The sequence below is a fragment of the Protomyctophum parallelum genome (assembly GCF_964188405.1).
Source record: "Protomyctophum parallelum genome assembly, chromosome: 11".
Lineage (NCBI taxonomy): Eukaryota > Metazoa > Chordata > Actinopteri > Myctophiformes > Myctophidae > Protomyctophum > Protomyctophum parallelum.
In genome coordinates, this window is record NC_139707.1 from 22,339,439 (window position 1) to 22,362,548 (window position 23,110).

Consider the following 23,110-nt stretch of genomic DNA (forward strand, 5'->3'; position numbering starts at 1 on the left):
GAACAGTCCTTGGAGAAAGGAGAGGGGGAAAAGTCAGTGCTGAAATTGAGTGGCATTTCCTTTTAAGATGCTCTGTGAGTGATGACTTTTATAGAGGGGATGGTTACACAATTAGTCCTCTATAAAACATAGCTAAACACGTTTGGTAGACATTACCTATATATTTTCTTTATTTGGTTTGTTGTGCTGATTATTCAATGATGTCACAGTACAAATCTGGTGTTCATTTATCTAGAGTGTACAAATATAATATAACCAAATCTACCCTCTCAGAGAGCATACAAATGTATCTGTATGGGTCCAATTGTACACTCTTAGAGTTAAATTAAGGTTTTTACAGTGCACACACTCGTGCAAATGGTGGGAATTGGGGAAAAAACAAATCTGAAAAAGTGGATTATCATCCACTCATTTATGGACATTTCTTCCAATCAACCCTGATTATCTTTGCTCCAGTCCGCTGAGGCCACAGAGCTGCTGGGATCTGCCTGCAGAAGTGGTCTCCCCCGCTGGGAGAGCTCCTTACTAAGGATCAGTGGGGGGCTATTGCCAACAGTACAGTACATCCCCTCAACAAATGTAGCTTCACTTACCAAAGCCTAATTTTATACTTTGTTGTAAGACAGTGTCTCGCTGTGTTTTGTTGGAAAACAATGGTTATTTATGGTGGGTGACACTGTCGTATGACAAACTATACTGCAATTAAGGCTCAACACGGTTAGCCACAACACGTCAGCCTAGGCCCAACTTCCAGTCTAGACTGTAGCCTGAATGCAGATCAAGGGCAGAGCAGGTTTCTTTCAGTGGAATTCAGTATAAGCCAGTAGACTATACAGCAGCTATATTGAGCACAGAGCAGTGGATTATAAGAGACAATCAGAAAAGGAAATTATACAAAACACCTTGGTTTGTACAATTTAGACATTTAGCAGAAGTAAAAAAAAAAAAACAAGATCAAATTTTGTCACACAAAACAATGTGAATTGATTGATTGATTTAAATAGTTTTTTTTTATTTCACAGTATGCAGAATGGGTACATTTCAAACGTCAATACAAAAAGTCTATACAATAACTGTTACAACACCCTGTACGCCCCAGGGTTATTTAATCACACATTACACTTATTTACAACAGGGTCCACCATTTTCAATTCATCAGAACATTACGTTTTTTTGTGATCAAGTTTTTATTTCATTTTTTGTTAAAAAAGGCTTTCCTCACCCCCCACCCCACAGGCTGAGGTTAAACAGCATAGACAGGGTAAGTAAGCAACAAATTAAAGAAAATTACAATACAGCAAAATTCTAAAACAAGACTGGTACTTTACCGAAAATAAAGTAAAAAAGAAAATAACAATCAAGAAGAAGTGGATAGTGTTAATGGCATGATTTAAGTTTTTTCTAATGCTGTGGATAAGATGTCAAGTGTGTTCTCTTGTGCCCCATTGGATCGAGCTATAGAGAGTTCCAGAGAGATCATGTCCATTAGTGAAAGGATCCATTGTGAGACCTCGAGTTTGTGGAGAGGTTTCCATCTTAAGACAAGCCGTTTCTTTGCAGCTGTCAGCCCTTAGAGCAGTAGTCTTCTATGTGGCATTGTCAACCCGATCGCTGAATTATCATTCAACATTAAAACATTAGGCAAGAGGGGAATACGGGTTCCCATTACCTCAGATAATACTTCAAATATACACTTCTATTAAAAGAATCACACCTGTGTGAACTGAGCGGTGCTATGCTGTTATTGTTATAGTTACTGTACTGAACTCTTGTGCAAACCCCGGGTCACACAGCGCTAAGTGCCCAACAGTGCCACTCCAGGTCACAGAGCGCTACTGCAGCTGTCCGTGCTGAAATGGACAAACACACACACACACATAGCTGCGTATTGGAGTGGCTAGGTACCGCTCAAATCAGGAAATCATCATATAAAGAAAGTTAAAAAAGGGAAAAACATGTACAGTATGGGGAGAAAGGGGTGGGGGAACTCAGACTAATTTCATATTTTTGTGTGATAATATTGTCACCCACCTTAACTGAGAAGCCGTCTTGTCTTATTGCTGAGTTCACTATTTGATCCAAAGAGAATGGATTCAGTTTTTACCAGGTGTAAAGAAAATTTGTTATCAGCGAGCCAGGTGCAGATTCTACCAAGTTCAGAGCTGAGGGCCTTTTCAACCTGCAGTTTGTTCCGGTCTGAGACCAGCAGTGCCGAGTCATCCGCGAACAGGAACAAGTTGCAGTCACAAGCTGATGTATGTCTGTACATATATTAGGAACAGTAAAGTCCCTAGTATGCTTCCTTGTGGAACGCCACAGCTCACTGGCAGGGGAGGGGGGGTTGGGGGCAGTGTTCCGTTCACCTCCACCATCTGTTCTCTCCCCTCCGGTAGGATTGCATCCAACTCAGATGTGCTATCAAAACCAATTGCTTTTATCTTGTTAATCAGTATGGAGTGGTTTACGGTGTGAGCAACAGTGGGTCAGTTTATAGAAGAGTGTGAGGGATGGTGGAAGTTGCAGTGATGAGATAGAACGTTCTTAGCTGGGATATTTTTTGTATCCACAGGCCGTTTCAGGTCTGGACTCTGGATGGAGCTGGATGAATTCATTAAAGGAGGTGCAGTCTCTCCCATCTACCATGTCTCTCCCTGCAGCCAGATGTGGATCAATGGCAGGAGTACATCCAAAACAACGTTTAGCACAAGACCTTAGAAACAGGGGTGCATTTAAGACTGTGGAGCTATGTGTGTGTGTGTGTGTGTGTGTGTGTGTGTGTGTGTGTGTGTGTGTGTGTGTGTGTGTGTGTGTGTGTGTGCATAATATCTCCCCTGGGATATTGAAATCAAGGGAAGTAGGAAGGCAAACATGTAATTGTGTAACAGTGGAGTTGAGTGGAGAATTGTTTAAAAGACAGTAGGCTACACACGCACGTCGCACGCACACACACACACACACACACACACACACACACACACACTATATATATGTTTCAATATGTTCACTTCACTTATCAAAGTTATTTTATAACACAAATTCCTGCTAAACGAGTCTGACTCGGTCAAATTCATTACTTGCATCCTGTAGTATTGATCTGCACATAGAGTAGAAATTGAATAGGCTTAATGGATTTCATTTTGTGTCATTGTAAAACACATTTACTTACAGTATTCCACTGTGAGAAAATCCCTGAGACCATTCTTTACAAAACAAAAACAAGTCACTCATAATCAGTGCCACGGTTGCCACCCATCACTGGATTGCAAAATCTGTTTTAGTTATTAGCCTACTAGTTGACACTGCTACATTGACACTGCAATTGTGTGTTGTAAATGTAGCAAATTAATATATTATGTAATTTAGATTTCACTACACACTTTCATTTGTTTCAAAAGTACAACAGAAGAAAAACAAATACAAGGCTTATACTGCCATCTAGTGGTTATACTAGCATTACCAACTAATTTCTGGTTGATGATAGAGTAGGCTACGCTACAGTACATCCAAATAACATGTTTTGGCAAATACACTTTTTAATCCAATATAGTGCAGCCATGACCCAATTTATTACACTTTTTAATCCAATATAGTGCAACCATGACCCAATTTATTTACTTACTGCATGTGCAAAAAGCTGGAGCAAAACTATTCCGTGTACTGTAAGCCTTACAGAGAGATTTTCAATTATGAACTTACCAAGATGGATCTATATAATGCTTTTTTTCCTTTTTATTTCACTTTTCAGCATATTCTAAACTGTAACAATTACAAAACTCATACAGTGCAAACAGACTTGATTTCTTTCTTTAAAAAACATTGCAGTCCACATGACATTCATTGTTCAATGCACTGTTCAGTCTCCCTTGTCAACAACCTTGTCAACAACACACACCTCAGACATTTTATTTATGTCAATGCATGTTGCAGTTCATTTCAGAATATCCTGTTTGTAAAAGGACACATCAACATGTCACACTGTGCAGTGACTCCAGGGGTCCTTGAAGTGGTTCCAGGGGTTGCCAGAAACATTCGTTAATATACGTAGATTTAACCACTTTAACCATAAAGAAAAATGTAGAAGCTCACAACGCATCACATCGCGAAGTATTGTGACCTTGGAGATCTGCCATTTTCAAAAGAATCTAGAACAATTTTAAAAGGTTGAATATTGTTGAAACACAAAACCTTGTATGGGGATCCCTGGCACAAAATATGTTCAGATGCGGGTCCACCGCGGCCAAATGCATATTAATTTCAGGTTCATGAACAAGTTCGAGAACTACTGTTGTACTGTACTGTATTGTCTGCGATAGTGCTACTAAAATAAAAATACAACCAAGGTGAAAATATACTATGAACACTAATTTCAATATACAATGATTTCAATTATGATGATCGAAGTCAGTCCCAACTCCCAATTAACTTTCACTTGACAGCTCATGGTTTGTCAAAATATCATGCCGCTTACTTAAGTTACCTTGCTGTGGAGCAGGCTCACCACCAGTTAACTGCTTCAGACTGATTTATACTTTGTCCCATGACAGTGTCACGCTATGAGCTTGCAGATCTGCTCTTTTGAACATTATGAGAAATAGGGTTTGAAAGGGTGTTAAATGTAAAGCATACATGAATGAACAGTACAGTGCAGGCTAGTGAGATTGCGTTCAAGTTCTCTCGTCCACTCTCACACAGTTCCTTCATTGTCAGCAGTCTCAGTCTAGCTTATGTACATGCACAGACGTCATATGTCTCCAGTAGAAAACAATGATAACTTTCTTTAAAAGATACCTGAATACTTAGATATACAATGACAATAAAAAAGCAAAGATAGCTTAATTTTACCCAAAGGGTAAAAGTACAGAGGTGCACCAAGTTTCGCAGCATGACATGGCTTTAAAAAAACAAAAAAAGACAATGGCGCCCTTGTCTAGAGACAGTAAATATCAGGTTTGATGGCTAAAAACACAGCCAACATTTACAGCTATAATCCTCTTGCCATATTGGGCATTCTACTGAAATGCCAAGTATGAAAAACAACAGAAAACATCGCTCATTCAATCATGCTCACTGTTAAATCCTGTGATAATTTAACAAAAACAAAAACTGTAACTCTGAAAGTGTACAAATGGAACTAAATGGACCCGTAACGAAATCAACCCATTTGGTTCCATTTCTACACTTTCAGAGTTAAATTAACATGGGATTTTACTGTGTAGAGCCTGTAACGATCAAGTGAGCTGTGGACAAAAAGAGTATTCAGCTCTACATATATACAGTACAGTCAGGTTTGGACTTTACACCACGTGGGTTTGAGGACTTGTGTTCTGTCGCCACATCTGAGCCTATCAACAAAACTGGGCCTAGCAACAGGGTCAATCAAACAAGTCTACAATATACATGTTTTGTTCAGCACAAACCCTGGCAGTATTGAAACCGCATTTCACACAATATATAAATCTTATAAAAATAAAAGAAAGAAAATAACAAAATGAAAATACAAGACTAGTCACCACAGCATGGAAATGGACACTAGTGGGTGATACCAGTGGTTTGAGTTAGCATCATGGCTGTTGTTTTTGTCCTTTTTCTCTACAAGGCACATGAAAACTGGGAGTGTTTCTCCACAGAAGCCCTGCTATGTTCTAAGGTGCATGTGAGCCCATGGGCCACTTGAGGGCTCTCGTTCATAGGGTGACCCGGGCACAGTGGTGTTTGAGCTTGCAGGGCAGCACCCCCCGGTTGAGCTGGTAAAACTCCACCAGCTGGATCAGGTCAGTGAAGCGTGTGTGGCCATCATCCAGGCTGTAGAACAACTCCCCTTCATCATCCACCTAGAGCACACATGGAAAAATAGGTGCCAACTTGAACGGAACGTTTTCTTCTTTTTTTCCCCCTCCAGAATAATGCCATTTGTGGGTCACAGTCAATTGTTCCCGGTCCCTTTATTTTTGTTTGCTACATTTTCTTTTTAATCATTATTATTTCAAAACATTTAGAAAAGATATTCCCAAAAAAGCTACACTTTTCATTAATTAAAAACCAAATTTTCAGTAATTTCATGAAGAAATCAAAGAAAAATCTAAGAAATGCCATAAAAAAGAAAACAAATGTTTAAGTGACACGTTGTGAGCTTGTAGATCTGCTATTTTCACTAGTTTGGGTCCCGGGCAAACATCTAAATTCTTGATGGGTCACGGGCTTTCAGAACAAGGTTATTCAAAGAACCATGTATTTTAATGATTCTATACCCTTCACAAACCACAAGTCCCCCAGAGGTCTGTGCTTGGCCCCCTCTTTCTTCCTTCTACAACAGATGTCTTCTTCGAAAAAATCTACAAGCTCACAACTACTCATGTCACGGCGCGTTGTAGGCATGCAGATCGGCTATTTTCACCAAATGTTTACCTATTTAGACATACCCAGAAAAGGGACACTAGGGTTAAAGGTGCCTCAAAGAACCATCCAAAATTAGAGGAACCATTTCTACTTCCTTAAAGGACTCAAGAATTTGAAATGGTTGCTTAGTAGTTGATGGTTCTTAGTGGAACCATATAGACTAAAGAACCACTATTCTTTTGTGTATGATTTGCATACAGTATGTAAACATGCACATGTGGGCGTCCAGTCACGCACGCACACACTTGTACTTACAGGTAGGATCTGAAAGTGTTTGACTTTCAGTGTGTGGCACAGTGACAGCACGAATGTCTTAGGGTTACTCTGGCTGTCCCTCAGTAGAAATACTCTGGGAAAAGAAAAAGCAAGTTATACCAATGACATTCCCATTTATGTTAAAACAGTTTCAGTTAATCTTTACACAGAGAACATTCCATGCATCCTTTGATCACATCAGAGATTATAAATTTGGTTCCCTTGCGTTTTGTCTTTAGTTGATATGCATGCACAGATCTTAGGAAAAGCATGAATTCTGTTCTGGTGCATATTTTCTCTCTTATCTCAAAATAAATGTGGGACATTACACGTGTAAAGAAAAATCATGTGGGAATCTGCAGTTTCTTGTCTGTCTTTAGAAGGTTATTGTGATCCTTATTATATGTATACTAGAACGGTGCCTGTGGGGCCTCTACAGCGGTGCCCATTGGGCACTGGCCTACTTGGAACGATGCAAGTTGGAAATGCATGCCCCACCCAGATATTATGTCTCCCTTTTATGCCCATATATGGAGTTATTTGTAAGGCATGCCCAAATGTGGAGTGTTGTGAGGTCAGAACAGGCCAGCTCCATATATGGACGCTGGGCAGGGGCCCTGTCCAGAGCCCGGCAGAGGCCTTTTTGTGGCGGTTCTGGATAACCGTGGCTCCGACCGACTCGTCACCGGGCACTGCACCCCCTGCTGTGGTTGTGGAACGTGTGTGTCGAATTTGAAGTTGGTGGGGTTAACGGTTCTCGAGTTACGTGGATTACACACAGACAGACATACAGACAGAGACTTGGTGCATTGATAGATAGATAGATAGATAGATAGATAGATAGATAGATAGATAGATAGATAGATAGATAGATAGATAGATAGATAGATAGATAGATAGATAGATAGATAGATAGATAGCTGCTCACCCATCAATAAGACCCTGCTGAGTGATTAGACGCATAGATTCATCTCGTGATAGTTTGCTGTGAAACCAGGGCTGGGCCAAATGAAGAGCTAAACAGACAGAGACAATGTCACAATTTTACAAGTTTTGGGGAGAAGACATCTTTCTCACATACTTGCAGCAAATCAGAATAATAAAAAGGAATTTACAAACCCATGTTTGACATTGAGCTCTGTGATGTGGAGGGGCTCCCATGGGAGCTCAAACGATGGCAGCTTTTCCTCTATAGTAGAAACATGAGTTACGGTCACAATAACGAAGTGATGCACGCAATGTTGTGACAAATCTTGTAATCAGCTGCAAATGTGATAATTAAATGTTTATAGGTGGCTATTTAGGTATACGTTTACCAGCTGTTTAAATCTAAAGACGGTTCTATACTTCTATACTTGATTTATTCTCTATTGTACAGCACAGCAAATATTTTCTGAAGCCCAATTTATATGATATTTCAACCAAAGAAACAAAAATCGGTTATTTTATCAGTCATAAAACAAAGAAACATTTTGCCATAACTCTTTTCAGTGTGGAAAGAGATGTAATAATATTGATCTCTGACCTACCCTCCATGACAGGCCTTCTTCCACTGCCACAGACAAGGCCTCAGATGGATTCTCAATCACTCTGGTCTTCTGGCCAGAAAAGTCCATGGCCACCAGTGAGTTCTCTGAGATACTTCTCTGGAATGACACAATTCATATTGTTGTATTTACCCATCACACATTATTCTATGCATTTCTAAAGCCCCTTTTTGATCTGTATGTATCCAAGAGCCACAAGGTGTAACTTATTTTCTTCAGTATACTGTGGAAAAATAATGCACGCTGACTCTTGGTGTGGGGTGGTATTGTATTGCCACCTAGTGTCTGAGTAACGTGACTCCATATCATTTCCAGATGATTCCAGGCAGAATGTGTTCCATTGAAAAGGGATTAGCGGAGGGTTTTCAAAAGAATGACACATGGGTACATAGCTTTGATTGTAGTCGTTTAAGCTGTCATAGCGAGTGGCTCTAAATAATTGCACATACTCAAGAAAAATGCTTCTGACCGGGATTACCAGGAAGCCTTTAAATTGCCACATTTGTCCCTCTACCACCTCCTAAGCTCAGTATCCATACAAGTGGTTATAACAAAGTCACCAGTGTATACTTTGAGGATAGACATTCCAATCTGCCTTATCCTATATGTATTCCAATGTGGATGATGTAAAGATACCTATGGACTATTACGGTAGGAATCATTGTTCACAGAGAGGTATAACTTCAATTTCCCTTTCTTTTCTTTTTGAGGTAGTTTTTTGTTGGTGTAATCTTATAGTGTGGACACCTGTAGCATGTTAAAGCAGCTATAACATGAATTCTAAAACAGTTTTTAATATTTAATATCATATTGTCTATGTCCCTCAAACTTATTTCTAATGGTTTAAGCCTCAATCACCACTCTGATATAACCAGTCCATGGCATGGCTTCTGAAGCTGTTTTAGCTGCAGTACCACAATGAGGTGGTGGGAGAGCTAATAATCAACTTATTTAATATTTGAGTCATTATAATACTGACGCTTACGGAGCCCCTAAGGGGACATTAAACCCAGGCTTGTTTCCATTCCATGCCAGCTTGGAGAATCAACAATGGTGGACATTGTAAACAAAGTGGAAATGCAAATTTGGAACTGAAGACTGAAGAGAGGGAGGAATTATACAAAGTAGGGTGACATTGATGACATCACAAATACGACCAAATCAATTGAGCTGTTCCTGAGAGCAATTTCCATAAAAGATGATGAGAAATCGTTAAAAATTGAATATTTGTGGGGATATAAAATACACAGGGGAGCTAAAAAAACACCCAAAAAGTTGGTCATATACACAGTATATACCACATATATGCACACACACACACACACACACACACACACACACACACACACACACACACACACACACACACACACACACACACACACACACACACACACACACACACACACACACACACACACACACACACACACACACACACACACACACACACACACACACACAGGTTTTGGAGGTGCGCTCTATAGTGACCCCTCAAGTTAACATGAGTTTCCAATTTGGGAATGATTGGATGTTGTGCCCATCATTTTATTCATCTAATTACAGACAAACGATATGGAGTATGAAAACCCTGGTTGACGCCTTGACGGTCACATGACACATGAGATGATTTGTTGGGAGTTGCGCCCTGAGCCAAGGAGTCCATGGAAAGAAATTGGCTATACGACATGCCATTCAAGAGTTATAGGCCGGCCCTGACTCCTGGCACCTACTGTAGTTAGGCTACCATGTCGCGGATTTGAGTCCAGATCCCGACGGCCTTTCCTGCGTTTCACTCTCCATCTCTCTCTCCCCATTTCCTGTCAGCCTGCTGTCCTATCCATAATAAAGGCATTAAAAAGCCCCAAATAAATCTTATAGTTAATGGCCAAAATTAATGTGGGATGGAGGTTGTTCCTTGGCCTAATGGGAGTGTGCGTGCAAAGTTTCACACTGATCGGCCCAGCAGTGGCTGAGCTGTTCACAGCCAGACGGACGGAGAAACGGATTGACATACTAACAGGTCAGGCGTGAAAACAACAATAATCTTTGGCCATTCGGCCTGGCAGAGACAATAATCAGTAATTTGTTCATACATCCCACTGAACATGAAAAGTAAACACACACCCATATAATGTTACAGTTCACGTGGGAAAAGCGGAACGAGAAGCAATGTGGCACCAGTAGAAACGACAAATGGGGAGCTGACAGGCTAATCGCGCCTCTGCCTCATCGCCATGACATAACCATATAATACAGGGAAGGCAACCTTTTTGACATGAAGTGCCACGTTTGTGTTTTCTTGATAGTCAAGTGTGCCATATCAATATTAAGTTTAATTATGACACCACATCTAAATACTGTATTTCCAACATATATTGAGTGTTAATTTCATTCATTTCATATGAGGATGTAATGATCATTAGACTCATCTCCCAGACTCCCTCCCCAGTCAGAGTTAGGAGTTTGAATGAATGTAAAATTATGTGCAGGATGTAATTTGCAGAGATGGCGACTCAAGTTAAAAGACTCCTACTCGAGTCACCACAAATGGGACTCTAGACTCGACTCGGAATTGCCCCTCAAAGACTCCAGACTCGACCCGGACTCAAGCTCAATGACTCTCAATGACTTGTGGAGTATCGACGAGTCATTACCGTATTTTTAGACCCACATTAATGAACAAAATGCCCCCCATAAAAGGGACATGGACTGACAGATACAGAGATCTTCATATTTGGACATATCAGTTGGATTGCCGGTGCGACATAAGTGTGTGGGCCTCGTAGCCCGGGTCTAGTATGTGTCCATAGACAGTAAATGCTTAGGTTTAACATCACAGTCTGACCCTTCACTCCATCCTCCTTGTCCTTAGCTGTCTCTTTAAGCTCCAGCCTACCCACAGATCAGGGTGTTGGCAAGGCTGCTTTTTTTGCATTTGCTCCTCTGACAGTGGAGTGGAGGTGATGACTTGTTAAGTCTGAGAGCAGCTGATCAGTGTATATTTTTAGAAAGCAGAGGTTCCACGGACATGTCCAAAAGCCTTAAAATAGACTGTGGTCACCCCTGCCGAATACTCTCATTTGCGAGTGGGACTATTCTAGGACATGAGTCCAGACTCAATACACACACTGCCCTCATTTGTCACGCACTGTTACACCATTATGATACAACAGCAATTGTGTTTCAGCATCTGCAATGGCTCCAAAACATTGTCAAATGGCTGAAGCCTTTACTTTGAGTGAGCTGATGCAACTGCTTAGTTTACAATTGTGTTATAAGACAGAAAACAAACGAAGACCTTTAGCCTACCATTGGTGAAGCTTTCTGTTTCTGATGCGGTTGAATGAAGTTTTGGTAGAGCTGCATCCCATACTGAAAAGCAAAACGAGGAGGATTAAAAAAGGAATTGGTTGGCATATGGTTGTCTGAGTGTGTAGACTATATATAGAATACTGTATACTAATCTGAGTCGTTTATTTTATATCACAGCTCAAAACATATATTTGCACACTTTCTAGCAGGTGAAATAACAGTGAGCGGTGGGAGAGTATGACTAATGTCTTACACCGTCACATGATATATGGAGGGACAATGAAACCGATCCAGAATGATTGACTCTATCCCCTTGGCCACCTTATTGTCCATAACCTCAAAGTTAAAACTAGCTGATACTTCAACTGACTCAGCATTCCTGCATTAGGTCTAGTGGTAAACATCATCAGGCTGTGAGTCAGTCACCTTAAACAGCCGCATGGCAGTGACCCAACATGTCCTGGTCTGTTCATCATCTGCACACAGCAGCTTGAGGTCCCTCGCTGAACTACACTTAGTTGACTGGACGAGAAGAAACAAAAGATTACGTTGGGTTTGTGATACAGTACATCGACATACAGTATTGCATATTACATAACACTGTACTTTTGTCTCTCCCATTTCTCCATTACCGGCCTCCCGGTACCCAAGTTAGAACTAACAGTCAATAAATACAGATTTGAAAAGGACATGGACTGTGTTACTGCAAAACACGTAATGGTACCTTGACGCAGAAACCATACTCTGTAGGTGCTCCGTGAGTTTTCTTTGCCGACAGTAAGGTGTAGACGTCACTGTCGCTGAATTCAGCAATAAACTGAAGATGCCTTGGTTCCTGTAAAACAAAGAGATGGATCTTAATAAAACACAGATAACTCTCTTTGCATACAGTATGATGATTTACCGGTCATTCCACATCCAATTACCCGCCTCCGAACATTTGGTGCTTATTTAGTCATTAGTTAGTATTGAAGTGCTGGGTGAAATAGACGTAAAGACAGAGGCTGACCAATGCAACATAAATATTGTGTGGCTTGCTCCAGTAACACCGGAGTTAGTCTGTCTGCGAGTAAAGGTATGTGAATGCTATTTTACAGTTTAGTCACAGTAGCCACAGATAGAACACACCATGTTTTTGGTGCTGGGTGGTTGAAATTATTTAAAAAAGGGGAAAAAAAAGAAAACAGAACCGAACAGAAAAATCAACTGAAAGCTCCCCAGCCCCATTTAAATCAAACCAAGCCTTCAATCTAATCTTCTGTGTTCATAGAACAAAATGGCTTATAATTCATCCATGATAAAGAGGTATAAAGGTTGGCACACTTAAATTCAAACAAAGCACATTTATTTATACTAAACTCCCTTATCAGTTACATTGCAGGTGTGGTTAGTATGTAAATGTACTGCAAGACGATAGCTGTAAAATTATATGACACATTGACAGGAACTTTATTGAGACATCATGAACACTGTCACCGAGCCAAGGAGATATTTCCTAAGCGGGGCAGCACAAAGGCTCCCATTGTTCAGCCTTTATGTGACACGCTGTGTTCCCGCTTCCTTATTTAAAAACTTTAACCTTGTCATTATAAGCAAAATATTTCAAAATCTTTCCTTCTTTTCTTTCTTTCTTTCTTTCTTTCGTTAGTTTTTTCAAATATTTCAAGATCTTTCAAAATGTTCAATTTATTTATCGGTGGCTCAGGGGTAGAGTGGCTGGATGGCAACCGCAAGGTTGCTAGTTCAAACCCGGGCTCCCCCAGAGTTAGCGTCAAAGTGTCCTTGAGCAAGACACTGAACCCCTAATTGCTTCTAATGTGCTGGTTGGTGCCTTGCATGGTTTCCGCTGCCATCAGTGCATGAATGTGTGTGTGAATGGGTGAATGTAATCCACCATCTATAAGGCGTTATATAAATGTACCATTTAAGTGTAAAATAGGGCGTAAGTGGTTAAAGTTAATATAGTAGTTAGTCTCTATGCTGACTGAAAAGCAACAGTGGTGGTACTGGTAACCCAACAAGAGTAAAGGTAGACTCCACACCAAAGCCTTTCCTGTGCTCAGGGAACAAAAGCTCGTCTGTTGTAGAGGATGAAAGCAGTTGAGAAGTGGTTGGCTTGGCACAGCCAATGCCTGGGTATAAGCTTCACCTGTCAGCAGCACGGAGAGGACCGTGGATGTGCAAATATTGGTCAGAGTAGGAAAAAAAGACCAATTTGATTGGTGAAAATGAGACGCAAAATGAGAGAGAATACAAGTCAGATTCAGTGCATCATCAAAAGAAAAAAAAGACTGAAAAGACTGAAAGACAGAAAATCTAGCAGTATTTAAGACATTTTCTGGAGTGGAAATTATAAAACACAACTTAAGAATGTATGTTTGAGGGCCAGCAGACACCCTGATCCACGTTACATGATGCTTACTGAACAACACCACAATGTGTGTGTGTGTATGAGTCGAAACATTCATATTATATGATATAGATAAAGCCCAAAATGAAACATTTATGAAAATTATGTGAATGTTGTCTACTGCTGACCTTGGATGTGCCCTTGTTGGAGAAGTAGAGTCCTGACCTCCTCAAGACAAAGTAGAACTTCTTCCAGGACTTCCTGCCATGCTCTTTGGCGTGGAGATGTCCATGGATTTCTGGACATGCACTGCAGTTCAGGAAGGTCTGTGTTGCAGAGGAAGAACAGTTCACATACTGTACTCAGTGTACTGTGTGAATCACAGCAGCTCATTCTGGAGCAAAACAAAACAAAACAAACCACACACACAATAGCTTTTTTTCTTTTATTTGCTTATACGTATTTTGTGCACACACACACACACACACACACAAATGGACTGCACAAACTGACATACCTGTATAAGCTCAGAATGATTCATCATCCCGTTGGCTTCACTAGATATAGATACCATGTGATCTGGGAAGAAATCCTACCAGTATGACAGAAAGACCAGTTTAACATCACCAAAGCAGTATGACAGCAACACAAGTTATAACACCACCCAAGCAACAGTACACCGGCAATAGAACTGGTTTATTACAGTAGTCGGGTCCATCATTAATTTAGCTGAGAACCCCCTAAAGAACACCTGGTGGTCTCCAGACAACACGTTGAGAACCACAGCTTTAAAGTAGCACATTGCACACTGCATAAACCAGGTGAGTTGCATGCAGGATCATGTGTACACTGCAAAATCTCTCACAGGTCTCAAAAGTTACCTCAACACTCTGGATTTTGCCATATTAGAAGACACAAAAATCATCGTGGACTCACCAAGGGCTTCTTGAAGAATTCATATTTAGCATAATTCTTCCTAAAATATAGTCGACTGTTTGTGTCCATGCCCCAGCTGGATAGCACCTCCATAACAGACTCATGGTCTTCAATGGTTCTCTCTGGTAACAGCAGGAGGGGAGAAAATCAATGAGTCGATAACCTTTACCTTTCACTGCGGAGTGTGTGAGGTACTTGAATTGGAGTGAAGTGATACCAATTTGATTCCATGTACTGGCAGATGAGTAACGTGATGAAGTATGCCAACATGCTTTTTGTTTAACCACTTACAATTTACAATTTAGGCATTTAGCAGACGCTCTTAATCCAGAGCGACTTACATTTAAGCAAGAACAAAAGCATGGGAATACATCACATAAAAGCATTTATCATGAAACATGCGTAAGCTAAGAAAGTAACAGTGGAATATCTATATAATGAAACTATACATACACTATACATGTAAACTATACATATTTACTACTATGCTATACATATGTACTATGGCGTGCTATGACTATATACACAATACAATTATAGTGCTGTCTACATAACATGCTATGTCTGTGTCAAATGCTATCTAAGCCAACAGAAATGCTATCTAAGGGGTTAGGGTAAGTGCTATGGGCCATGATGGAGTCTGAAAAGGTGGGTTTTCAGGCTACGGCGGAAGATTGGGAGTGATGCTGCAGTTCTGACTGCAATGGGAAGTGCATTCCACAGTTTTGGAGCCACTTAAACCTGTGTACTTAGTTGACTTAGTTGAGAGCTCTATACTATGCCACCTCTTGTTGTTGCACGACTAAATACGTTTGTTCACCAATCATCCAATCCAAGTAAGCCAGGACTAACTGGAGATTACATGACCACTTGAAAACAAAACACACACAATTTGTGGAAATAATTCCCAGACAGACAGCTGTCGCAATGCTGAACTATGATTGGGATTCCAATGTCTCACTAATGTACAGTAAGGCATGTTGTACTGCTTCTATAAAACAAATGTTTAAAGTGATTTCATTTGATTCATATCTCAAACCAAATACAGCCCAAAAAGCCAAATTGTCATATACCCATATATAATGACCACATTGATTGTTCACCTCTAAAATCATTATGCTACCTTTCCACTCATTGTTAGATGATCTGCATAAAAGCATAAAGTAAATGTATATGCTTTAAAACGTCAAATGTATTCCCATGCATTATAAATCATTCAGCCTACAAAATATTATTTCAGGTAAAAAAACATTTAAAAGCATTCATGTGGTGTAGGTCCTGTAGAATGCCATGCTGACATCTTTAAAATATGCCTCTTTAAAATAATCTTTACACAGTTGCATTTATTGCACAATTCATCAATTTGTTGTTCCAGTCATTATTCCACATATTGTACAGCTCTCATGTCTGTGTTCTGCACGCTTTGGCTCATTTCCTTCATCACAAATCGAACAAGATCCACAAGCCCATTCCACAGCATGGTTTTTGACATTATAATGTGGGCCAATGAGCCTGCAATCAGCAAATATTGATCATATACACAATGTGTTTTTCCATTCCAATTCCAAACTGAATTTTGTTCCTGTTGCACACATTGATTCAATTATTTATATTTATATTCAAACTTAATGACATCCTATGTATAGCAGCCGGTAATTGCACTGAATTATTGACCAAATCTCTTTTGATATGTGTGTTAGCTGGATCTGAAATTAGAGTGATGAGGGAAGAACCCAATAACAGTTACACTCTTTTGTCACCTAAGCTTCATTGGCGAGTCACGCTCTGGAGCTTCAATACATGATATATTTAAGGTGTCTTCATGAACACCAAGAGAGCTAGCCAATGTTAAAGCTACTGAACTGTTTAACATGTGTTTAACAAATGGAATATTCTAACGTGCATCATCGCAGTGGAAGATCATGTTTCACAGTTTAAAGGAGTTTAAAGTAAGGCGTTTTATACCAAGTACCACCACAGAAAATATCTGGCTCTCCAAGTACCACCATATAACTGTTAAAATACAGGAGCGTAGATCTGCCCCATCCTATTCAGCTATTAACACAGGAGGAAAATGTAATTTATTCTTTGAATTGTTTTGTGACGAAACTGTCTAATCAGCACAACTGATAAATATTTCTAATGTGATTAATCTGTCCTCAAATCTTCTATTAACGGCTAGGTGTGCCGTCATGCTCATTTCAGCATGGCTGGAGAGCCTATTTCAATTGCTTGGTCAGAAGAATTACCTGAATTAATAATACAAATAAATAAATAAATAATATTTCATCTCACTTTTGTCTTTTTTCTTCTTTTTTTGGGCGACTCCTCTGCTTACCACCAGAGGGGGGCTCAGTATACCACTAGTGGTACAAGTACCAGTGGTTGGGAACCTGTTTTAAAGCACCTCTATTTTGGGAGATCCACGACAAGAGTGTGGTATGATTAATTTGGCAAAATCTATACTTTTCTAGGAGGTTATTAGGTTTGTACTGTAGTATATTGATGAGTTGTTTAGGTTCCTATTTATTTGCAACTCAACACAGACACTATCAAAACGTACTGTAGCAAACATGCATTAAATACATCTTACCAATGCCTAGATGGGACAGGTGTTCAAAGAGAGTCCAGCAGTGGTCATCAATGTAATGGCACTTCAATACAAACAATTGGCAAATGTCCCGAGCAGTGATGTCGTTAGGAACCTCTACTGCTCTGCTGGTGTTGTCCTCATTGTACACTTTGATTACCTGTAACAAAACATACATATCAAATGTATCACATATACAATACATATAAAACACTCATTTGTCAACAATTAGTTTTAAGTCATCAGAAGGATTTGGAACATGTTTTAATACAGCATGCATGTTGAAAGATTCTTGACAAGACATCATACAAATCACTTTAACCTACATAAATATATAGACTATTCCAAAATGCCATCAGAGAATTTCCTACAACATAGTCAAAGTTGATCAAAGCCTGCACGAAGTACATTACAATGTGAAAACCATGCTCAAGGACACAGCAATACTTGAGCCCCTAGATAAAACAATGCAGTAATCTTGCAAGAACATACCAAGACGTCAAATACTGAATTAATTAAACCATCTAACAGTGCAACTTACCGCCCTATTTGGTGCCAAGCAGACTTGTGAATTTGGGCAGGCTCTGCAGCCTATATAAGGCTGAGTGCACAGCATTGCAAAAGAGGGCTTTTGTGAGGAACATAGAAACATGCATCAGACAGCAAAGCGAGTGTCAGCTGGGAAGTCTCTCTCTCTCTCTTATCTCTATTTCTCTCTCGCCCTTTCTGTACTGCAGTGAAGCTGAAATGAGGTAATTAGACGACGCTGCCTCTTAGCAGCAGCGTTTCCCTGACTCCACAGATCTCTGTCAATGGGGCTCCGTACCCAATCACCTGCTACCTTTCCCCTACTGCCACCAAGTCAGAAAGCCAAGAATCAGTTTGCTCCCTTTAGGAGGAGGAGGGTAGAATATGAGAGAGAACAAGGGAGCAAGAGAAAGAGAGAGGGAGAGCGAGAGAGTCACAAGGATCCCACCCCCTCTCTATTCACAATCAGACACCAATGGCAAGTAGAGCTACCAGGATAAAGCCCTGCAAGATCCCTCAGAGCAAATACAAAAGGTGCTGGTTAAATGTAATGCTAGTTGGGTCAACTCTGTCTAAAGTTGACAGAGGTAGGCGGGGAGAGGGGGGTTGGGAGAGAAGCGCAGTAAAGACCAACTGACTGCCTCTTTTCACTCAGTGAGCTCGATTGGTGGTTTAAGGCGGGTCGGCTGGGCAGGACAAGCCTGCCCGCTTTTGTGGAGAGAAAGGAGGTCAGAGCACTCCAACTGGGGCCGGGGTTAGAACCCTCAAGGAGCATGCAGCGAATGAGAGCCCACCACTATGACATCACCCCTCAATGAAGAGAACCATCAAGTGTTTAATCAGTCCATGTGGAGATTTACAAGACAAAACAGCCAAGGACCTCCTTTTGCAAGGCACCTAACAAAAAGCAAAGGACTGCATTTCAGAGATTACTTGAGGAGCCAATGTCCCTCTGTGAAGTTAATAGTGTATCATGTTAATAATGAAGCACACAGTATTATCTTGAAACAGTTTGCGCCAATTAAATCATGTGTGGTCACAGGACCAGAGCAAAACTACCGACCTAAATCAATACCACTTTCTACAACAATGCATTCCCTTTTTTTTCTTCTTGGAAATGTATCCACCACAAGAAAATTGTGTTCCTTCACTGTACACTACAGTAATAGCTGTGGAAAATGCATCTAGAGTGGATTCCAGTTGCATGTCCCTGCAAGGAACTCACTTCCTGAGAATTGGCCTGAATCAAATCACTTTGGCGTCACATTTCACCAGGAACAGGGCATGGTTTGTCAGAAGGTGAGGGAGTCTCGTTGTGCATTAGTCTTGCAGACTTAGATTTGCATTACTCAGCACAAATCTCAACCCACGATATGTCTATTTCTTGCACGTTTTAATTTGAATGTGAACCAGATGCACACAGAGACATTCTGAGTCCTTTGAAGGTGAAATTTAATTTGAACCATGAAACTAATCAAATCAAACACACAGGCCATAGCCTGTATACCGGTCACAGTGACCTTTTACAATGACTACCTCATGAGAGGGAGTGATGGAGGAGCTATACAGCACATAATACACCATTGCTTTTTTGTAATAAAAAGCATTTTTCTAATTAACCTCTGGCCAAACGTGAGCATAACCTGCTTACATACGTGTACTTGAAATACTTGATGCGCTTTGATGATGCAAAACACAAATGCAAATTAATATATAATAATATATAATATAATAATGACTGATAATTTGCGTTCAGATGACATTATTTAAAAATGAAAAAAGAAAATTGCGATGTAATCTTAGTTAAAAACATTTTGGTAAAAATATGCAAAATCTTTTTTAAGTTTTTTTTTGTACATTGTGCATTATGTACAAGAATAACTCAGAGGCCATGTCCAAATAAAATAGGTCATATTTGTTTTTCTCATGGGGCTGGCCAGCAAACCACGGTCATACAGTACAATGCCAAATTCAGGACAAAGTCATGGACAAACTGGAACGGCGCCTGTGCAAATCTGTGTAGTTACAGTAAGGCACACAAATTGGCATTGTTTGGCACACGCCATAACGCTGAGTGGCACACCAGACACCACTGCACCATGGTGGTGGTGGGAAAAGTACTCAAATGTTTTACTTTAAGTAAAAGTATCAATACTGCAATTAAGTAATCCTCCGTTACAAGTAAGGCCCGACTCACACCTTTCGATCTAGCATACAACATTGATGCATGCTAGATGTATACAAAGGGTGTGATACATCTTGCCCCAATGCATTTCCAATGGAAGTCACATGGTTTGACAACATTTGTGTTGTACGGCTTTCGGCTGTGTTTCGACTGCCCCCCACCCCCTCATACAACACAAATGTTGTGTCAAACCATGTGACTCCCATTGGAAATGCATTGCGAGCTTGCATCAGCTATACATCTCATACAACAAGCATACATCAGTCTGTTGTAAAGGTGTGAATCAGGCCCAAGGCCTCACTCACACTGTTGCAACATTTGTCTTGTGTCTTGTCCGTGTTTAATGGCCGCCCCAATGCATTTCCAATAGAAGTCACATTTGTTTGATGCGGGGGAGGGGGGCACAACACAGCCATCAAACACATCCCACCCTTTTCACATTGCCCTGTTATAGCGCCAACAACAGGTGGATTTTTGCAAAACACATTTTTGGAACAAAATGCCTCAAATCTTTATTTGCCATCCAAGGCGTGAGAAGAAATGGCACCCTTTTCACGTTGGCCTATTATAGCGCCGCCAGGAGGCCACAACCTGACACAAATCCTGGTGGAGACCTGTGCCCTGAGGGGCACTTTATCTAGTTTAATATGATTATGGAAAATAATCACAGAATGTCACTGCAATGAGAGACATGCAGCTGCTGTATACTCCCGCAGCCGCTCTATACATCTCACAACAGTGTTTTACCAGATTTTGCCGTTTGTGTTAAAGAACGCCATAAAACCACCATACCCTTTTCATTTCACGCACCCCCTAGAGGGCGTTCGCACACCACAAGGGGTGCACGCACCACAGTTTGGAACCCCTGCGATAACTGATAAACAAGGCTGTTCTCCTGCTCCCCTTCAAACATAGACAACGAGTTACTTTGCCGCGCACTATGGGAAGAAGGAAATTGCGGGAGTTGACTCCACATGTAGTAACGGATGGGTTATTAGTTTTTATGTGTCCTTATTAGTGTAGTCAACACGTTATGGCTCATACACACTGTCCGGTATTTGCTCCGATTATGCTGTCGGGGAGCATTTTTGGCGCTGGCCGAGATCGTGATCACCGCTTAACTCAACCTTTTTTGTCCCAGGGCACACTTTTCATAGCCTAAAAATCTGGGGGCACACCTAGATATACGGTTTGTGTACACTGTATATATACCGGTGTGTATATATAGTAAATATATATAGTAAATATAAAAAAATATATATATATATATATATATATATATATATATATATAGAATATTAGTGGTCCATGACATGAAAATGTTTGAGAACCACTGCTCTAAAACAACATTGGACAATGATGTTTGACAGTTTCTGACTTGATCTGGCCTGTTAACATTTTCATAGACCTGGTTGCTTGTTTCCCTCTCAGTCAATGTGGCAACCCTGGTCAATGCCGTGTTGACTGTTCTGTATGATGATTTAGCTTAGCACACAACAGCTAGGAGGATGCAGCAGGCTGATGCCGTCATGTTTAACAGTATTTTGCGCAATTTATGTCCCCGAATTTATGGATATTATATATATATATATATTGGACTTATGGCTCCATCGCTGCCTCTTTCTTTAGTATAAGTAGAAATTTAACGTGTTGCTGACTGTTTACCTCCCTCTCACACGCGCGCGCGCACACACACACACACACACACACACACACACACACCCCGTGAATACACTGTCAGGCGTGGAGGCGTCAGTTGGACGTCGCGTCAGGTCTCACTTTAATTCTTTCCGGGGCTTTGGGCGGTCCCTAGAGCAGACGCACACGGAAGCCTATTTAAAGGCCTGTAGTCCTCTATTTCTTGGTTGGCGAAGTGGGCGTGAGAGTGGGAGAAGATGTTGACACCCAGGGAAAGGCGCATTCTATTGTAGGCTATACGGTGCTGCGTTGCTACTTAGCTATCGAGTCATGACTCATTAGTCGACTGGTTAACGTAGGTGCCTTTGGAGTGGGCGACCTGGGTTCGCCTCCCGGCCGAGGCCACACTAGTGTTAGTGGCGGTGAGAAGGAGAAGGATTTTTTTGATTGATTGAAATATTACAGTTTGCAGAATAAAGGGCAGTCCATACTCTTAAGACTGTACTGCCCTTAACAGTACATTTCTCTCAAGTCAGTACATTTCAAGCACAAACTCAATACAAAGACTGTTAACTGTGAGTGGACGAACCAATTAAGCATTACACTTGTTTACAACAGGGTCCACATTGTTCAATTCATCAAAACATTTAGAGACGTACAAATAGACACTTCTATATAGTTAAAGAACAGAACAGGAATTCATCATAAAACAGTGTTCCCTGACCGGGAATCGAACCCGGGCCGCGGCGGTGAGAGCGCCGAATCCTAACCACTAGACCACCACGGAGAAGGAGGGGGATGATGATGAGGAGGGCTGTGGAGGCTGAAGAGAACGGGCTATTTTTTAAACTTTTCAATGTCATGGATCAGGGTTACAGTAAATGACAATGTAATTCAGCCAGGGGTGCCATGGATGAAAATATTACAGGGGTGATCTGAAACAACATGAGAACCAATGCTTTACTTTATTTCTTCAGACGATTTTTCAATGTTTTGTTAACAATTTGGACAGAATGTTACTTCGAGGTGCCCAATCTGCCTGTATCCCTCGACATGGCTTTACAATTCCCTTCCAGGGGGGCGTTTGACTAAGAAGACAACTACAAGTGAAACCCCTCCCAGTGGATGGGCTGCAGGCTGCATCTGTTCCATTGGCTAGTGCCTATCACTGCCTGGGTGACGCGCTTCATTTTCACGCTTGTGCGTGGCTTCCATTTGAGTCTGGCCGTCGCGTCCATTTGAGTCTGTCCGTTGCGTCCGTCGGGCGCGGAGGTGGAGCTTCTTTTCCATCCACCAGCTGTCTAAAAAACCCACGAAGAAGAAAACTTCAGCTACTTCTGACGCTCCTGACACTTGCAGTGTGCTCACGG

General features: G+C 40.9%; 1 protein-coding gene across 4 annotated transcripts in view; it reads right to left on the reverse strand.

The window, feature by feature from the left end:
• Positions 1–3,717: 3,717 nt before the first annotated feature.
• grb14 (growth factor receptor-bound protein 14) overlaps positions 3,718–23,110 on the reverse strand; it is a 47,940-nt gene continuing 28,547 nt past the window's right edge. For 2 of the 4 annotated variants that reach the window (XM_083776436.1, XM_083776438.1), the window contains 12 exons: positions 17,393–17,549; positions 14,800–14,921; positions 14,381–14,455; positions 14,052–14,189; positions 12,238–12,348; positions 11,940–12,035; positions 11,511–11,573; positions 8,181–8,297; positions 7,771–7,840; positions 7,580–7,667; positions 6,652–6,745; positions 3,718–5,831 (listed from right to left, as the gene is read on the reverse strand). In XM_083776436.1, the coding sequence (XP_083632562.1) occupies positions 5,685–5,831; positions 6,652–6,745; positions 7,580–7,667; positions 7,771–7,840; positions 8,181–8,297; positions 11,511–11,573; positions 11,940–12,035; positions 12,238–12,348; positions 14,052–14,189; positions 14,381–14,455; positions 14,800–14,921; positions 17,393–17,549 (1,278 nt within the window). In that variant the 3' untranslated portion in view covers positions 3,718–5,684. Of the gene's footprint in view, positions 5,832–6,649; positions 6,746–7,579; positions 7,668–7,770; positions 7,841–8,176; positions 8,298–11,510; positions 11,574–11,939; positions 12,036–12,237; positions 12,349–14,051; positions 14,190–14,380; positions 14,456–14,799; positions 14,922–17,392; positions 17,550–17,930; positions 18,232–23,110 lie in introns of those variants that run through there. The other 2 variants (XM_083776437.1, XM_083776439.1) reach the window with 2 other exon arrangements.